The sequence below is a fragment of the Salvelinus fontinalis genome, chromosome 26 (genome assembly GCF_029448725.1).
Source record: "Salvelinus fontinalis isolate EN_2023a chromosome 26, ASM2944872v1, whole genome shotgun sequence".
NCBI lineage: Eukaryota > Metazoa > Chordata > Actinopteri > Salmoniformes > Salmonidae > Salvelinus > Salvelinus fontinalis.
In genome coordinates this window covers 40,941,734-40,962,204 of record NC_074690.1, presented here as the reverse complement: position 1 = coordinate 40,962,204, position 20,471 = coordinate 40,941,734, and the positions used below count along the sequence as shown (strand labels likewise).

The 20,471-nt window shown below is 42.9% G+C and overlaps 1 protein-coding gene across 1 annotated transcript; it reads right to left on the bottom strand.

The window, feature by feature from the left end:
* Window positions 1-238: 238 nt before the first annotated feature.
* On the bottom strand, window positions 239-12,880 carry LOC129824501 (midnolin-like). The gene is made up of 6 exons (XM_055884199.1): window positions 11,657-12,880; window positions 11,248-11,322; window positions 9,519-9,581; window positions 7,586-7,744; window positions 6,622-7,036; window positions 239-839 (listed from the first exon to the last, which is right to left on the bottom strand). The coding sequence occupies exons 1-6, from the start codon at window positions 11,876-11,878 to the stop codon at window positions 571-573; spliced, it is 1,203 nt and encodes a 400-aa protein (XP_055740174.1). The 5' UTR covers window positions 11,879-12,880; the 3' UTR covers window positions 239-570.
* Between the last annotated feature and the right edge of the window lie 7,591 nt (window positions 12,881-20,471).

Genomic DNA, 20,471 nt, shown 5'->3' with positions numbered 1-20,471 from the left:
ATGGTTTTGAATGCCTGGAAATTATGCTTCTCCTCCCACCATGCCGTTCTGCCCGGAAAAGATTACCAACTTGATCCTCTCATTCACACAACCATACGCACACACATACACACAAACAGATGCACACAATGTCCTGCTACGCACACACTGTCTCACTACCCAGCCGACAGAGATTAGTGACCTTCACGTCAGAGCTGATGTGTTGTTCAATGTACATGTAACCAGGTCAAAAATAGGGAAATAGAGCCTGCGAGAAGAGCCTTGTGGCTTCAGTCTATTCGGCATGGGAGAGTGGGAAATGTGGCGACCCGGTGTCCAAGTAGGCTATGTACTGGAGCTGGCAATGTTGAAAAGTCATCTTTAGACATGTTTTACTATTTTTGAATATAGTTTTATAATTGACTAAAACAAAAAAATTGCGTTTGAAAAAAGTCTAGTTTTCACTGTGAGCCAATGGGGTAACCTAGGTATCCACAGATTGTTTTCCCCACAGGCGCGCAGGGCCGCAAGGTTCTATCTAATACCAACTGGGACTTTCTCCCTCTCACTCTTTTTCTCTTTCCTATGCCATCACAAGGTCGGAGGGCAGCTCGGGTTTCCATGGCAACTCCAGGGAAGAGCTATCCTGCTGGACATGTTGCTGTTGCTATGGCGCCTGGTGTTGGCTTTGCGTCGTCCAGGCGACCAGGGCTGATGGTGGTGAGGAGAGTAGGGGCGTGAGGTGCGTGTGTCCCTGCGTGCCCACCTATGCAGGCGTCTCTGGTGCATCAATATCTGAAGACGCTGCAGTTTACAGCGCAATGCCTGGTTCTCCTTGGACTGACTGAAACACTGGTCTGCTGAGAGAGAGGAGGAAGGAGAGGGAGAAGAGAGGAAAGAGGAGGGGGAGGAAGGGGAAGAAGAGTCATGAGAAAGAATGTTATGGCAGGAACTCAGGAAGTGTATACATTTACATTGAACCACACATGTAATCAGCCTAGCATTGTTCACTGAACACAGAATTCGATGGATGGAACCATGAACATTGAATGTATTTGAAGTCTAAGAATTGAGCAGTGCTGTTTCCCTGACAATGTGACCCAGATGATTACATGTTCATTAGTATGCTTCCGGTGGTAGGGTGAGAAGGTGGTGGTAAGGTATATTAGTTCACATATCCCGGTGAAAAGGTTAAGGTCCTGTTACTATGTGTACGTGACTGTTTGTGTCACTAACTGACCCCTGAGGGCTATGTACATGCTCTATCTCTGCCCCAAAACACTCATATAGTCCCGTGTAGCTCAGTTGGTAGAGCATGGCGCTTGCAACGCCAGGGTTGTGGGTTCGTTTCCCACGGGGGGCCAGTACAAAAAAGTATGAATGTATGTACTTGTAAGTCGCTCTGGATAAGAGCGTCTGCTAAATGACTTAAATGTAAATGTAAAACCACAAACACGTGAACACATGCGCACACATTAGCACGCATACACACACACACACACACACACACACACACACACAGGTAATTCACACTATGGTCTAACTGCCCGCAAGCATAACTCTCTCACACACACACGCACACACTCAGGGGATGTTCTTATTAATTGCAGACTGGGAAACAAATGAATGCGTACACTGTGAGGGAGCGAATATTAACAGCCCTAGTTCATGAATGGGGGCATAGAAACAATTTCTTCCTTTCCAAACATACCCTCACAACCAGTGTTCTCTCTGCTGCACAGCCGCTCCTGTCTAAACTTGGACACTCATCAGAACCAGAACTCAGCCATTGTGGGTCTATCCCGGGGAGGCTGTTTCTGTCTAAACTTGGCTATTCTATCCAGAACCATAACACTGCAGCCATTGTGGGCCTAGCTTATTAAGAAGGCTGGACTGGTTTCCACAAATAACACAAGAACTAGGTGACAAACCATTGACTGGGAATACTCCACAGGAAAAAAAACGTAATGCTGAACATTTATTGAATGCATATGTGTTACATATGTTTTCAAAAAAGAGAATGAATGTCACACCCTGATCTGTTTTACCTTTGTGCTTGTCTCCACCCCCCTCCAGGTGTCGCCCATCTTCCCCATTATCCCCAGTGTATTTATACCTGTGTTCTCTGTTTGTCTGTTGCCAGTTCGTTTTGTTTCCTCAAGCCTACCAGCGGTTTTCCCGTGCTCCTGTCATGCTCTAGTTCCTGTTTTCCCAGGTTTTGACCATTCTGCCTGCCCTGAGTCTGCCTGCTGTTCTGTACCTTGTCATTAATCCAGGGTTGTGTGACCTCTGCCTGACCCCGAGCCTGCCTGCCGTTCTGTACCTTTCGGACTCTGCTCTGGATTACCGACCTCTGCCTACCTTTGGCCTGTCGTTTGCCTGCCCCACTGTTTTGTAATAAAGTTTTGTTACTTCAAAACTGTCTGCATCTGGGTCTTCTCCTGAGCCTTGACAATGAAGAGACTCTATATCATTAATTTGGTTCATTAGTTGTTTTACGAAGAGAGGGAGTTGAATGAAGACTGCATGGTATACTTAAGTGATAATTCCAGAGAAGCCGGTGTTTGGAGTATATATTGGTACGGATGTTGTTATCTGCAAACCGTGCCAATATACTGCATCCTCCAAACACCGGCTTCGAGGGCATAATCACTTTTATACAACAGATTACCAACATATTCAAGTAATGATTGACATTATTTTGATTTATTTATTCATACTAGTTCATCCTTTCACAAGATATAGTCCCGACACAAATCTAGGGTTGCTACCCAAGCCGGCTGGTCGGTCGTTCTATCGGTTCGGTTGCCAGAGACGCGACCCAGTCGTTGAGTCTTTTTGTTCTGTATCTATGGATGCGACCCAGTCGTTTGTTCTAAATGTTAAATTGCCATACTGGCTGGTAACGTTCTTATCCCTTGCCTGCTAGCTAGACAACTACGGCTAACTTACAGTCACGTCAAAAAGTGCAGCCGGCATAACAGCAAAGTAGCTGCAGTTGCATTTGTTTAAGCTGTTTGGATAACCATAACAATGTTAACTTATTGTTAACATCCATAACAATGATCTAATGAGGCACGGTTTTGCCCGGCATAGAAAACGTGTTCACTCGTCAGGACACTGTTGTTCAGAGGAGCTAGCCAACAACACAGTTAACACAATCACTTCAAACTGAAGCTGGAAAGACTGCAAACTAGCTGCACTTCATTTAGTTATACGTTTTTTTGTGAACAATTGTTTTTTATTGGATCACAATCATAAATATAAAAATATGTCCTGAATGTATGCGAGCCATTTCCTTATATGAAGGTCATGTGGTGGCAACCAGCGCTGCACAACAAGTTTTTGGTAGCAGTTAACCCAGCCAGCCAAACTTGCTGCTGTTTCTCATTCTGCTGCATACATGTATCATCGTTAAGCAACAGCCTAATTGGTTCAAGGGGTACAGTTTTATCAATCATGTCAGAGAGAATATATGACACTTCCCTCCAAAACTCATAAACCTCAGGACAATCCCATATCATGTGTTTGTATGTGCCAAGTGTATTGAGGTGACATAGGCCACAGTATGGTGAGCCTGTTTTGCATGAAATCTTACAAGTGGTGGCCAGTACAATCCATGACAAAGTAAAAAAAAATATTAATTGATGGTTTGGGTTCTTTGATGAGTGAAATATAAATAGACATTCTCCCAATCAATAGCCTCATCATCGACAGCCAAACCATGCTTTAACCATTGAAAGATCTGCTTTAATCGTTGATGAGAATAAATAGCAGACACAGAATCTCTGGACTGGAATGTAAAAATCCACTTTATCACTGGGTGCCTTCCCAAACTTGTACCCAATGGGACTCCCATAGGCACAAAGCGCTGACCACAGTCTAAGATATAGAAATAATGACGACCCGTACAAATCAAAATGAAGACGAAGTCCCTGAAAACTATGAAGACCCTTTGAGTTGAATATATCCCATCGATTATTGACCCCTTTTGCAGACCCGGCTCTAGAGTCTAGACTCAAAAGGTTTATTACCGGAAGTAATAGCCTTGTTATGCCATAGAGGGGTATGGACATGCCATTTCCAGTTACCACCTAGACACTTCTCAACCTTCCCAAAATTCTCTATTGTATTAGACATAATAGGACCAAAATACAGCATGCATTTCTTATTAGATACACCAGAAAATAACACATCCTGCAATATAGTAGATGAAACAAGTTCTTCCTCAATAGTTCTCCAAGAGACGGATGCAGACTGATCAAACCATGATCTAAATGGGCGTAACTGGAAAGATTGGTGGTAAATACAAACATTTGCTAATGCAAGTCCACCATTACACTTCTGTCATTGTAACACCTCAAACCTAATCTTTGGATGTTTGCCATTCCAAAGGTATTTACGTATACATTTATCAATGATTCCCCAATAGCCTACTGGTGGAGGCTATTCCCAGTAGGCTATTCCCCAATAGCCTACTGGGAGTGGGATCATCATGCTCAGGAAACGAATGCGTGGCAACACATTCATCTTTATGGAAGCGACCCTAGTTCGTAAAGAAGCAGGCAACGTCTCCCAAACGGTTCAGTCTCGTTCAACCTCCTTGTACATTTTCTCATAATTAAACTTCACCAGATCATACAGAGATGTTTGTATACTAATACCCCAAATAAGTGAGATGTGTTTTCATAGGAATTGTTGGTGGAAGTGAAACTTTCTTGGCTGCTTCATTCAGTAACATTAATGCTGATTTTGTCCAATGTATCTTATACCCGGACAGCAATTTGAATTCTTCAAGTGGATAATAAAGATGAGATTGAATTCTGAATATCTGTCATATATATGAGAATATCATCCGCATATGATATGAGAGGATGATTTAATCAGTATAGGAGAAGCAACTACATTCTGCCTTAGATGTTGAGCTAAAGGCTCTAGCAACAAAATTAATAACGTTGGGGATAGGCCGTCTCCTTGTCTACATCCCCGAAAAACAGGGAATGGACTTGAGTGTATGCCATTAGTAGAAACCATAGCAACAGGGTTAGCATATAACACACAAACCATATCGCTAAAATTATTTCCCAAACCAAATTTCTCCAAGACAGCACACAAGTTCTGCCATTCAAGCCTGTCAAAAGCCTTCTCGGCATCTAGAGACAGCACAGCACCCGGTGTGTCCAGCTGTTGTGTGTCATGTATTACCTGCATTAATCGATGGTCATTGTCAGCTGCAAGGCGACCTTTCATAAAACCTGACTGGTCCATGTGAATCAACTTATCCAGATACTTTTCCATCTGTAACGCCAATACTTTCGAATACAATTTTTGGTCAGAATTAATTAAAGATATGGGACGATAATTTGCACAATCTGTGTGATCTTTCCCTTTCTTTGGCAGTAGAGAGATTTAGAGCAGAGTTAGTATGCTCATGAAAAAAAAAACTTGTCGATGGCCGAAAGAATTGACACCAATAATACTAGTCCTAAAATGCCCCAAAAATGCAGTATCATTTCAGGTGGAATACCATCCGGGCCAGGTGATTTACCCTTTTTAGCACCTTTCAGTGCTGCCTACAGTTCCTCTAATGAGATGGGTTGGCCCAGATCCGCAGATTGCTTCTCATCCAATACGGGCATATCAAGATTATCTAAAAACTGCTTGCATTTGTCTGGCTCAAACTGTATTGAAGATGTATATACAGTACCAGTCAAAAGTTTGGACACACCTACTCATTTCAGGGTTTTTCTTTATTTGTACTATTTTCTACATTGTAGAATAATAGCGAAGACATCAAAACTATTAAATAACACACATGGAATCATGTAGTAAATCTTGTGAAGCTGTGCAGCCAATCTGGCGACAGTAGTTTAGGCGTGGAGTGTAGACCTGTCGCCAGGAGAGACATCTCCGAAATTCCTCTGCCTCTTTTGCCAAGGGGAAGGAGAGCTGCTCACCGCTGAAAGTAAGTCGCGGGGTGGCGGGAAAGATCAGAAAAGAGGATATGAACAATGCTTTCCTTCGCTGAATTGTGAATGAACAGTAGTCCGTATAAAAACGTATGGTTCTCCTGGGCTTCTTGGATTGGCACATTCTTTCTTGCTTCATGCTTCACCCTTGTAGAATAGCGTTGCGCTCTTGGTATCTGAGAACCTTCAAGACCATGGTCTATAGGTTGTCCTTCTTTGCATTTTGGTTGTAGATCCTGTGGACCCTTTCCATTTGAATCGGAGTAGTACCAAGTGACGGAATCCATTTCGGAAGGATTTCTTGCAGGAAAGCAATTGCATCACCTCCCTCCCGGTTTGTAGCAATCCCCATGACCCTCACGTTATTGCGGCTGTCTTGATCCTCAAGCGACGCCATTTTAAACAGCATATTCTCAAGTTCCAAAGTGCATAGGTTCACATTCCTTATTAACTTGTGGTAACTTGTGGAATAGACACCGGCTGGAATGTGGTTTTAACCAATCAGCATTCAGGATTAGACCCACCCGTTGTATAACAAAACCTAAAACATCCTTTGGCTCTGAATAATGTTGCACTTTTGTTTATCTTCCTCAACCAAGAGGGTCAGCTTAAAATGAATAGCTACACACAGCCCCCCCACAGGTTTTGGTTATTCTGTGGAACCTCAACTCACCAGTAGGTTTATATGAGCGGCGCTGTCCCTGGCTGTCGTGGTCCATAAGTGGTCCTGAGGTAGCAGTGGTGACGGGATCCGGGGTGAGAGGTGAGGGCGGTGGGGAGGGCGAGGTGGGGGTACTCTGGGTGCTGCTGGTTGGAGTGCTGGGAGGAGGGCAGCGGAGCTGGGAGAGGGACAGTGGAGCCCCCTGGTGGTGGCGAGTAGCACTAAGCAGGTCATTGAGGATCTGGAGGATGGTGTTGATGCCTTGCCTGGATGATGTGGTTCTGTCCTGACCGGCTGCGTGTAGAGTGCCTGAGAAGGTTCCTGAGAAGACTCCTGGGGCATGGCTCACAAAGCTCTCTATGACAGCACCTGGTTCCCCGGCAGCTGGTTTCTTAGAGGTGGGAGTACCAGCCACACTGCAGTCACCCTGTGAAAAAGTGAGTGAAAGGGTTGCATATTAGATACTCCCTCTCTAGTCATAAGAGAGCCTGTACAATTGCTATATCAATAGGCTACCTATCATTTCATAATATTACAATAAATCTGTAACTACATTAGATTGAAAAATGATTCCCTGCCTTACTAACAGGATCAGGCTTTGAAGTATTGTTAGGAATTGAAAACTGGTCAAGGTGTGGAGAAATGCTGGATGCGAAAGATAATGCAAACCGCTTCTACAGTATATTTTAGTTTAATTAGACAAAACTGTGCACAGGGAGACCAAAGCGACACTTCTGAACGGTTCCTAATAATCTGTCCCCTCCAGAGGGAAAGCAGGTATATACAATATACTCTTCCTTATCTGTTCGTTGCTTCATCCTTCCGTGCCTTGTTCCAAAACCTTATATCAAGGTTGCCCTGGGGGCTGAATAGACTAAACAATTGAACCATCTTAAGTGCCTGAAAGCACCCGTGGCTGATTTTATGGCTTAGGGGCCCTGGGGAACCTGGTGGATCCACACTTCACAGGATGCACCTGTTCAACCCCAGCTATGCCCGCGCTCCGGGCAATGAGGTGTCTCTGCTGCTGCCCATTAACATTCTGGGGGGCCAGTTGTAAATGGACAAACATCACGTGATCACCGACCCCGAGGGAAAGGGTCAGGGGTGAACGGCCAGACAGGAAATCACTGACCTGCAGAGACAGAGAGGGAGGAATGGCTCGGTTAATAATTTTACAGCACTCATTTGTTTTCTGCATTTCTCCATTAGAAGGATCCTGATTGATCCAAGCTGTAATAAGCTAAAACAAAACAAATCTAGTGACAAGTTTAGTGAGTCTAAACAGGATCTAATAATTAAAAGGATTGTTAATACATGTACCGTCTCACTATTGTAATGGCCCCAGACTATCAGGGCTATTTACTGAGAACTTAACTCCTTGCTGTAGACACAAAGGCGTTAGAACGGAGGTTTAGTTGTTATTCTCAGTCTGGTGTACCTATTTAGAACAGCCTAGACACGAAGCAGACCACTTCAGTAAGAAAGAGGCCATCAAGCCTAAAGACGGTAGTCACGACACAACAGATAATAGTCCTGCTGAACCACTCACCTATCCATTGTAATATCTGATATGTGGGGAGCAAAAATGTTGTTCATTGTATCAAATGGGCCCAGATAAAACGGTTTGAAATTCTTTGTAAACACACAAGCGCACATTACATTGATCAGAGAGAGAGAGAGAGATCAGGTGGAAACAGAGCTGCACTTTCATCTAATCTCCTGCCAAATGTATCACCGTACAAGAGACATATATTTCCCTAAAATTACACAAACGCACAAAGATTTCGAACACAAATCAAATTTTGACAAACTCCCATATCTGTTAGGCGAAATACCACATTGTGCAATCCCAGCAGCACAATTTGTGACCTGCTGCCACAAGAAAAGGTCAACCAGTGAGTCAGAAACACCAATGTAAATATAACCTTTATATGCCTATTTCAAATCAAATCATATGTTATTAGTCACATGCGCCGAATACAACAGGTGTACACCTTACAGTGAAATGCTTACTTACGAGCCCCTAATCAACAATGCCGTTTCAAAAAATACAAATAAGAATAAGAGATAAAAGTAACAAGTAATTAAAGTAGTGAAATAATAACAATAGCGAGACTATATACAGGGGGTTACCGATACAGAGTCAATGTGTGGAGGCACCGGTTAATTGAGGTAGTATGTACATGTAGGTAGAGTTATTAAAGTGACTATGCATAGTATTTGTCCCCACCCCCATCATTCTGTACTTATTTTCTGTAAAAATGTAGTGTGGGCAATGTTTACTGTTAATGTCTGATTGTTTTTAGAGATAAAGAGAGTGAGAGAGAGAGGTAAGACCATAGTGAAAACTACCTAGCCATTTCTTAGAAAACTGTTCTTTGTCAGGGTTGAGTCACTCGCTCACATACACATACAGATCTATGATCTTAATTTGACCTGTATTGTCATACCAAAACAAATCTACAGCAACTGAATTTCAACGTTTATTCGATAATGTTGCTTGATTGGTGGTTAGACTATTAGCTGGTCCAAATTAGGCTACATGAAAAGTGTAATAGTGATCGTGCAGGTTTTCAGTGAAATTATGTAAATCACGAAGCTCATCTGCATTTCCTGCGGCACAAGAACATTTTCAGCAACAAATGAGTGATCAAATTAAGATCCTACATCTATCTGTATGCAGACACACAACCACAAACGCACATGCACACAAACATGACCTCGCTGTTTCATGAAGCAACCCGTTCGTAATGAGCTGGTTCAGATGAAGACAGAAAGAAAATGCTTCTTATTAACATAGCTTTCAATCACATCTGCTGCTTATTTACATAGCTTTCAATCACATCTACTGCGTATTTACACAACCATCTTATGACACAAAATCCACTGAAAGATCAGAGCCCTACCTGAGTTTCAGTTAAACTCTCCAAAGCTTGCATTATGGTCTGCTCTGTTCCGGATGGTTGGGTCTAAGAAAGCAAAGGAACACAAAAATAGAAATTAGAACGACAGTATATACAGTGCATTCGGAAAGTATTCAGACCCCTTCCCTTTTTCTACATTTTGTTATCTTACAGCCTTGTTCTAAAATGGATTAAATAAAAACAATCCTCATCAATCTACACACAATACCCCAAAATGACAAAGCAAAAACTTTTTTTTTTACACTTTGGAAAGGCACACACCTGTCTATATAAGGTCCAACTGTTGACAGTGCATGTCAGAGAAAACACCAAGCAATGAGGTTGAAGGAATTGTCTGTAGAGCTCCGAGACAGGATTGTGTCAAGGCAAGGATCTTGGGAAGGGTACCAAGAAATTTCTGCAGAATTGAAGGTCTTGGTCAGGGAGGTGACCAAGAAACCAATGGTCACTCTGACAGAGCTTCAGAGTTCCTCTGTGGAGATGGGAGAACATTCCAGAAGGACAACCATCTCTGCAGCACTCCACCAATTAGGCCTTTATGGTAGAGTGGCCAGATGGAAGCCAATCCTCCGTAAAAGGCACATGACAGCCCGCTTGGAGTTTGCCAAAAGACACCTAAAGGACTCTCAGACCTGATCAAACCAAGATTGAACTCTTTGGCCTGAATGCCAAGCATCACATCCGGAGAAAACCTGGCACCATCCCTACAGTGAAGCATGGTGGTGGCAGCATCATGCTGTGTTTATGTTTTTCAAAGGCAGGCACTGGGAGACTAGTCAGGATAAAGGGACAGATGAACGGAGCAAAGTATAGAGAGATCCTTGACGAAAACTTGCTTCAGAGCGCTCGGGACCTCAGACCTGGGTGAAAGTTCACCTTCCAACTGGTCAACGACCCTAAGCACACAGCCAAGACAACGTAGGGGTGGCTTCGGGACAACTCTCTGAATGTCCATGAGCGGCCCAGCCAGAGCCCAGACATGAACCCAATCAAACATCTCTGGAGATAACTGAAAATAGCTGTGCAGCGACGCTCCCCATCCAACCTGACAGAGCTTGAGAGGATCTGCAGAGAAGAATGGGAGAAACTCCCCAAATACAAGTTTGCTAAGCTTGTAGCGTCATATCCAAGAAGACTCAAGGCTCTAATCGCTGCCAAAGGTGCTTCAACAAAGTACTGAGTAAAGGGTCTGAATAGTTATGTAAATGTGATATTTCAGTTGTTGATTTTTTATACATTTTCACAAATTACTAAAAATCTGTTTTTGCTTTGTCATCATGGTGTATTGCGTGTAGATTGATGAGGGGGGAAAACGATTTAATCCATTTTAGAATAAGGCTGTAACGTAAATGTGGAAAAAGTAAAGGGGTCTGAATACTTTCCGAATGCACTGTATATACTGTAGGTCTAATTTACATTTTTGTAAGATCACATATGCATATGAATGTTGCTAGAATAAACTACTGTATGAATAGGCCTGAACTCTGGCAAATACAGCAAATCTGGTGATTTTTCTGACACATGGTTCTGTTCTGTGGTTCAGGGGGAACAGCCAGAGCAGAAGTAGTAATATACACCTGTGCCATAAGGTTCCAGACCTTATGATCTACTGACCTTATGAAGCTGTATACATAACATTACGGACATGTTTCCTCTATACCTGGTGTTAACATTTAATACCATTATGTGGACTGTACATTACATAACTCACCAATAAGCCTGCTTCAATAGTTGGGACCAGCATCAGTTTACTCCCATCAACTACACCCAGGTTCTGGAGTTTCCCCTATACTCAAGCACCTGTGGACATGTAAGAGGACATGATATTTACTACATAATGATGTATGGTAACATTTGAGAGTTTTTATTAATTCATTCTTGGTCTTTTGCTCACACGAGAGATTCAAATTATATTTAGCAAGGAACGCATTCCCAGAAATGCATTTCATGTATGATATTTAGGCCTGTTTTACAATGGAGTTATAGGCACCAGAAATGAAATAGTTCACATGACATTGCAACCATTTATGCGGTCCTCAAAATGATTTTCTAAGAAATTATACCAAATGTGTACCCACCTACATTATGCTGTATACAGTTATGTGTTAGGCTACTCACGCTTCCTTATGCAGCAAGACGAATCTTTCCTTCGACACTCTGAGCTTTTGCGAAAGTCGTCTTCTCACCACCTCCACCGTCTCTCCCGGATGGGCAGAGAGCTCGAAGCGGCTCCCGGTGGTCGAGCTTATGGACAAGCGCATGGGCGGTTTAGTAGGTACCGATGCGCAGACTGGAGCCTCACGGGGAATGAAGCTCTGTGTGCCGGGTTGATGATCGTCCATTCGCTGGGCTACGTTCTGGAGGTCGGACGGTAATGGAATGCTTGGGAATGATTCTAGCCCTTTATTTGGGTCGTATGAGAGAGAGTAGCTAGTGTCCTCTTGTCAAAATGTAGACTCTTTGGAACTGACCCACACAACTCCAATACACTTCTGCCGAAATATAAAATAGTTCGATTTTATATCTTCTTTTTCTTTGTTTGTCAATTGAGCCAAGTACATCAATACGTTTTTTTCGAAGCTTCTAACTGAAGATAGATAACCACAATAGACCACCATATGGCTGTTCTGTCTTCCTCAGACTCAAACCCGCACATCCACTGAACTGCAGGTAGAAGCATCTGTATTTGATTACTGTTAAATCCTCCTACTGTTCATACTAGCCAATCAATATGACCCGAGAGCCTAGTGTTGGGCAGCACGGTCTTGCCAGCTCTATATACTTACATCCCACTTATGGACATGACCCATCCCTGTTCTTGTACCTCCAAGCACCATACCATTCATAAAGATGGTGATGTAAATCAGAAAAGGAAGAATGTCGCCTGCTTTTTATGCTTGACATATACAAACTGTAACGGTCCTGACCAGTTTTATGTTGTTTTTGTATGTGTAATTGGTCAGGGCGTTAGTTTTGGGTGGGCAGTCTATGTTATCTGTTTCTATGTTGGTTTTGGTTGCCTGGTATGGCTCTTAATTAGAGGCAGGTGTTTTTGCGTTATCCTCTAATTAAGAGTCATATTTAGGTAGGGTGTTCTCACTGTTTGTTTGTGGGTGATTGTCTCCTGTTTCTGTGCCAATGTTACACCATACGGGATTGTTTCGGTTGTTCGTTTTCGTTTCGTTTCGATGTAGTATGTTTCCTGTCCGTGTTACGTGTAGTTATGTAAGTTTATGTTCAGGTTTCGTCTACATCGTTTTCTTGTTTTGTATTTTTGAAAGTGTTTTGTTTTTCGTGTTGCCATCATCGTTATAAATAAAAAGATGGCTTATTTCCCTCAAGCTGCATTTTGGTCTGAAGATCCTTCTCTCCTCACCTCGTCCGAGGATGAGGAGAGAGACAGCCCTAACACAAACTATGATTTATATCGAAAAAGAAGTATGGATTTTATTTGAGAAGAATGGGCTCATGTTAGAGTGCTATGTGTGTGATATGTAGGAGATTTCCTCACACACTTATGTTTATGCGTTGCATTGTGCTATCAACATGATGACTATAAAAGCCTACCATTCATGCACAAAAGTCCAAACATTTTACAGATCTGGAATGTAATAATTAGCAACTCCACAATATTCTATAATAGTTTTTTCAATTTCATTCAACAGTATATTAACATTTGTATTCTAAGTTATTTTATCCTGTACTGTCCAAAGCATTTGGTCTCTTCTCCTCTGCTTAGTATTCTGGTCCAGTCTCCTCATTGATAAAGAACAGCATCACCTGTCACATGGGTAGCACCCAGAGGGCCAGCGTAGAATCAGTGACGTAGACAGGCAGAGAAAAGCAGCCAGAACCTGTCACATCGGTTGCTAAATATAGCACCGCCCCATCCACTCGCTTCAGCCAGACTGCGTCAGACCGTTCCCGGCACACCTGCCTCCCTCCATCCACCCACTCACTCAGTCCATCCTCTCTTTTCAGCAAGTGCAAATATCCTTCCTCCACCCACTTATTTCATCCCTTCCTCTCCGAAATCCATCATCCTCTCTCTCCTGATACGGATCTCTCTCTCTCTCTCTCTCTCTCTCTCTCTGTCTCTCTCTCTCTCTCTCTCTCATCACTGGTTGAGAGAGACAGCAGAGCAGAGCAGAGGAGAAAGGGTGTTATTTGTGGTCAGGGTATAATGTTGAATGTTGTTGCAGAGAAATTCACCCCCACCACCACCACCACAGTCTCAATCTCAGCATGAATCACAAGCTCCCTCTCTGTGGGTCACTTGGATCTTATTCAGGATATTATTATCCTTCAACACCCATTGCTACAACTCTAATCTGTATATAACCTGACCAATCGTTTTCTTGAGCTTTGGATCTCATACTGCAGAGAGGTGTGAGAGAGACGTAAACAAGGAAAAAGCATGACACGTTTGCGGTTCAAGTTATGTGCATTTGTAATATATTGAAAATATTACCTTCATAATACAGTATAATACACGCAAAGAAAATGCTATTCATAGATGCATAACTGATATAGATGTTTGTGGTTCAGGGTACCGTTCATTGAAGTTGGATTAAAAAAGCCTTGTTGAGATAAAAACGTAGCTGATAATAGTCTACATTTTTTGATGTTCTATTTCTAGCCTCATGTGTGGTCATATCAGGAGGAGTCCTTAGGAATCCATGTCCTCCATGGAATCCAGCAAGAACAATCTCAATACTCTAAAGTGGCTTCCTTTCCTCGTCTTCTTCCCTACATCTGCACTAATTTAACAACCCAGGATAGATGAAAGTAGATCCCAACAAGACATTTTTCCCCAACATACTGTACTGCTTTCATCCACCCCATGTCTCCAGATTAGTGCAGATGAAGTAAAGGAGATGAGGAGATGAAGCCAGTTTAGACTGTTGGGATGAACCCCGACCCACAGGAAGGACGTCCTGTTCTCTGGAGCAAAGCATGCAGGCAGGGACACTGCATTAACGTTAGAAGACATGGAACACACTCCAGACTCCTCCTCTCTTCTCCAACTGTGCTTGCTGTCCAGTTATTTTGGGATGAAAGTGCAGATGTACACTTTTCTTTCTTTTTTTCAGGATATATTTTTTTATCCATTCCTTTTGGGTCAACCATGCTCGACAGGCAAAACAGACGGCATACCCAAAAAAAGAACACACATTCACACCCACATGGGTGATCACACACACACACACACACACACACACACACACACACACACACACACACACACACACACACACACACACACACACACACACACACACACACACACACACACACACACACACACACACACACACACACACACACACAATCAAAGCATGATTATTTCATGGTATCCGAATGTGTGACTTCTGACTGATAATGACTTAACAGCCAAACATCCGCAGGAAACTCTGCTGACACGCCAATTTCCCAGAATACATGACTGATTGATTCAACAACAGGAAGTGAGACATGACTGTGCTTGAGAAAGTCGTCCCCTTGAGAGAGGGAGGCTGCTCTTTCCCAGTACTCTTACTCTTGCTTTCTGTTCCGCTTCATATTTCCACATAAAGCCCTGACATTGAAACATTTAATATGTAGTATGTGAAAGTGTTTTCCTTTAAAAACAACATGAACATCATAAGCATGGATCTTTGATGTGACTGTACGTACATATTCCAACCAGAAGCCAAGGATTTACAGGCAACATCCGCATCGAGCTAAAGGCTAGAGCTGCCGCATTCAAGAGGCGGGAGACTAATCCGGACGCTTATAAGAAATCCCGCTCTGCCCTCAGACGAACCATCAAACAAGCAAAGCGTCAATACAGGATTAAGATTGAATCCTATTACACCGGCTCTGATGCTCGTCGGATGTGGCAGGGCTTGAAAACTCTTACGGACTACAAAGGGAAACCCAGACGCGAGCTGCCCAGTGACGCGAGCCTACCAGAGGAGCAAAATGCATTTTATGCTCGCTTCGAGGCAAGCAAAACTGAAGCATGCACGAGAGCACCAGCTGTTCTGGATGACTGTGTGATAACGCTCTCGGTAGCCGATGTGAACAAAACCTGTAAACAGGTCAACATTCACAAAGCTGATGGGACAGACGGATTACCAAGACGTGTACTCAAAGCATGCGTGGACCAACTGTCACGTGTCTTCACTGACATTTTCAACCTCTCCCTGATCGAGTCTGTAATACCTAAATGTTTAAAGCAGACCACCATAGTCCCTGTGCCCAAGGAAGTGAAGGTAACCTGCATAAATAATTACCGCCCGTGGCACTCACGTCGGTAACCATGAAGTGCTTTGAAAGGCTGGTCATGGCTCACATCAACAGCATCCTCCCAGACACCCTAGACCCACTCAAATTTGCATACCGCCCCAACAGATCCACAGATGACGCAATCTCCATTGCACTAAACACTGCCTTTTCTCACCTGGACAAATGGAACACCTATGTGAGAATGCTGTTCATTGACTACAGCTCAGCATTCAACACCATAGTGCCCACGAAGCTCATCACTAAGCTAAAGACCCTGGGACTAAACACCTCCCTCTGCAACTGGATCCTGGACTTCCTGACGGGCCGCCCCCAGGTGGTAAGAGTAGGCAACAACACGTCTGCAACGCTGATCCTTAACACTGGGGACCCTCAGGGGTGTATACATAGTCCCCTCCTGCATTCCCTGTTCACCCACAACTGCGTGGTCAAACACGACTCAAACACCCTCATTAAGTTTGCTGACGACACAACAGTGGTAGGCCTGATCACCAACAACGATGAGACAGCCTATAGGGAGGAGGTCAGAGAACTGGCAGTGTGGTGCCAGGACAACAACCTCTCCCTCAATGTGAGCAAGACAAAGGAGCGGATTGTGGACTACAGGAGAAGGCAGGCCGAACAGGCCCCCATTAACATCGATGAGGCTGTAGTGGAGCAGGTCGAGAGTTTCAAGTTCCTTGGTGTCCACATCACATGGTCCAAACACATCACATGGTCCAAACATACCAAGACAGTCGTGAAGAGGGTGCGACAAAACCTTTTCCCCCTCAGGAGACTGAAAAGATTTGGCATGGGTCCCCAGATCCTCAAAAGGTTCTATAGCTACACCATCGAGAGCATCCTGACCGGTCGCATCACTGCCTGGTATGGCAACTGCTTGGCATCTGACCGTAAGGCGCTACAGACGGTAGTGCGAACGGCCCAGTACATCACTGGGGCCAAGCTTCCTGCCATCCAGGACCTATACAATAGGCGGTGTCGGAGGAAAGCCCATCAAATTGTCAGAGACTCCAGTCACCCAAGTTATAGACTGTTTTCTCTGATACCGCATGGCAAGCGGTACTGGAGCGCCAAGTCTAGAACCCAAAGGCTCCTCAACAGCTTCTACCCCCAAGCAATTAGACTGCTGAACAATTCATAAAAATCACCACCGGACAATTTACATTGACCCCCCCCTTGTACACTGCGGCTACTCACTGTTGTTTTTATATCTATGCATAGTCACTTCGCCACCACCTACATGTACAGATTACCTCAACTAGCCTGTACTCCTGCACACTGACTCGGTACCGGTGCCCCCTGTATATAGCCTCGTTATTCTTATTCTTATTGTGTTACTTTTTTATTATTACTTTTTATTTTAGCCTACTTGGTAAATATTTTCTTCTTCTTGAACTGCACTGTTGGTTAAGGGCTTGTAAGTAAGCATTTCACGGTAAAGTCTACACTAGTTGTATTCAGCGCATGTGGCCAATAAAGTTTGATTTGATTTGATTTGACAAACAATCAGACCCCTCAGACTTTTTCTTACCTCAGAAATCGTCTAAACTCCCTTATGATCATTGATTTGGGGATTAACGATCCCTTCAAACCCAGTGTGTAGGCAAAACAGTTCTACTCTGGGCAGGCACGTGCACAGATAGGAGTTTACCTATGCCGACCCCATACCCCTTTTCCCTCCTACTCGCTAAGTACCCTTTTGGGTGGTAAACATACACTATATTTGCAAAAGTATGTGGACACTCCTACAATTTGTGAATTCTATTTCAGCCACACCCGTTTCTGACAGGTGTATAAAATTGAGTACACAGCCATGCAATCTCTATAAACAAACATTGGCAGTAAAATGGCCTTACCGAAGAGCTCATTGACCGTCAACGTGGCACCGTCATAGGATTCCAGCTTTCTAACAAGTCAGTTCGTCAAATTTCTGCCCTGCTAGAGCTGCCCGGTCAACTGTACGTGCTGTTTTTGTGAAGTGGAAAGTCTAGGAGCAACAATGGCTCAGCCACACACTACCAAGTTCCAAACTGCCTCTAGAAGCAACGTCAGCACAAGAACTGTTCGTGGGTAGATTCATGAAATGGGTTTCCATGGCCGAGCAGCCGCACACAAGCCTAAGATCACCATGCGCAATGCCAAGCATCTGCTGAAACAGTTTCCTGTTGCCACATGTTTGTGGCAACAGGAAGGCCCTTTCCTGTTTCAGCATGATATTGCCCCTGTGCGCAAAGCAAAGTCCATACAGAAATGTTTTTTTGAGATCGGTGTGGAAGAACTTGACTGGCCTGCACAGAACCCTGAACTCAACCCCATCAAACACCGTTGGGATGAATTGGATCTAGGGGCTGTTATGGTGACCTTATTACCGCCACACTGGCGGTCACCAGACATGATGGCAGTCAAATTCCACGTAACCATTTAGCCACAGAAATTAGGCTTCTCCAAGTTCTGATGCTGCTGATTGTCATTAGTAGCCTACCAAACTTGCTAACTGCCTAGTGCTTAGCACTCTAGTCCCTCTAATCACTCTGAGATCAATGCAAATGTAATCGAAAATCGAATCAAATGTTGAGCAACATTTATATAGGCTATGCAATGTGTGAGAAAACATAGTGAGGGCCTCTATTAAAAAGAGGAGGATCCCATCAGCTTTCTATAGGCTAGGCCTACTATTTTTAATTCTGAACTTCCCTAATATTAAGCACATTGCTTCTCTTTACAACAGGATGGCATAAAAATGAACCACAAGAATAGCGTCCTCCATTCGCTATTTACTGTGCATTCGGAAAGTATTCAGACCCCTTGACTTTTCCCACATTTTGTTACATTACAGCCTTATTCTAAAACGTATTCAATAGATTTTTCCACATCAATCTACACACAATACCTCATAATGATGAAGCAAAAACAGGCTTTTATACATTTTTGAAAATGTATTTAAAAGAAATTCACTGAAATACCACATTTACATAAGTATTAAGACCCTTTACTCAGTACTTTGTTGAAGCAACTTTTGCTGCGATTACAAAAACAAAGCAGAGCTCATGCCTTTCAAGTGACTTTTTTCAAATCATTATTAGAGTCACATCATGCAGCCTTAGAATGTATTAAAAATCTAAACATGTAGCCCAACGTTTGTAGCCAAATAACTTCTTAGAAACTAAGCACATTAATCCGCTTTACAATGGGTGTAGACCCTAACTGGTATAAATATGCAACGAGTGAGTTTCAAGTTTGAGGAAGATCATTTCTCACAATAAAAATGCACCTTTATTATAAAAGCATTACATGCATAATCGCATTTGCAGTCACTTTTAAGAATGTGTTTTCCTGCTAATGGAATATTCGCGCTTATAGCCTACTGCCATGTGCGCATTACTGTGCTTATAATATGAAGAAATAGCCTAATAGTATATCAACATTTTAAGCTAAACGTTCTGATCTGTTGCGTCAGCCTCATTTCTTAAACATTTTTGTGGGGATACTAGTGGTTGTATAAATTTGGGATCTATCGCATCCCACAACTGTCCCAGACTATGTTTGGAATATTTATTTATTGCACAGTATTCTGTGCAAGAAATAAATATTCCAAACATAGGTCAACTTTTGTACTATGGGCGATAGTAGAATGACAGGCTGGTGCTTTTGCTGTTCGTTAGGCCTACTCATCTTGTTGGCTGACGAAAAGTAAACGTGGACAGTTCTTCCAATATCTTTAATTCCGCTCCTCGGAATTGGATAAGGACTCGCACAGTTGCGTCCCCGATGTGTCTGTCTTCACTTGTAGCCTGTGAGAAAGACCTGATCACGTGACAGAGAGCCAGGAGAAGGGAATTATAATGATTATATTCAGCCCAAGGGCACAAAGGCCACTGGTCACAAATGACGTGGATTTTTTAGGGAACATTATGGCCACACAACATTATGGCCACACAAAGGGGTTGCCACCAAGAAATTCAAGGCATTATCAAGTGCTTGTCAAATTGTGAATGTGAGACTGATGAAAAAAACTAAGCAGAGCTCATGCCTTTCATGCAACTTTTTCAAATCACCAGCCTCATCATGCAGCATTAGAATGTATGAAAAATCTAACTATATAGCCCAATGTTTGTATCGCAACTAAAGTTATATAAATAGCTCTAAATAAAGCATATAGGAGTACCTGTTTCTCTGTTAACTGGTACATTTTCCATGCTGTTTAAAGGCACAGTCAACTTAGTGTATGTGAACTTCTGACCCACTGGAATTGTGATACAGTGAATTATAAGTGAAATAATCTGTCTGTAAACAATTGTTGGAAAAATTACTTGTTTCATACACAAAGGAGATGTCCTAACCGACTTGCCAAAACTATAGTTTGTTAACAAGAAATTTGTGGAGTGGTTGAAAACCGAGTTTTAATGACTCCAACCTAAGTGTATGTAAACTTCAACCGCATGAGTTAGAAGATTATGAATATTATATTCTATAAGCAGAACCTGTTCATTCTTCCGGTATTTTATGTTCAGGAAAGGAAAAGATGTTGGTTACTTGAGTAAAAGTACAAGTAAATGCTATCAATCAGATTTCTTATGTTAAGAAAACCAGACGGAAACCAGATGGCACAATTTTCTTGTTTTTATATTTTCGGGCGGCCAGGGG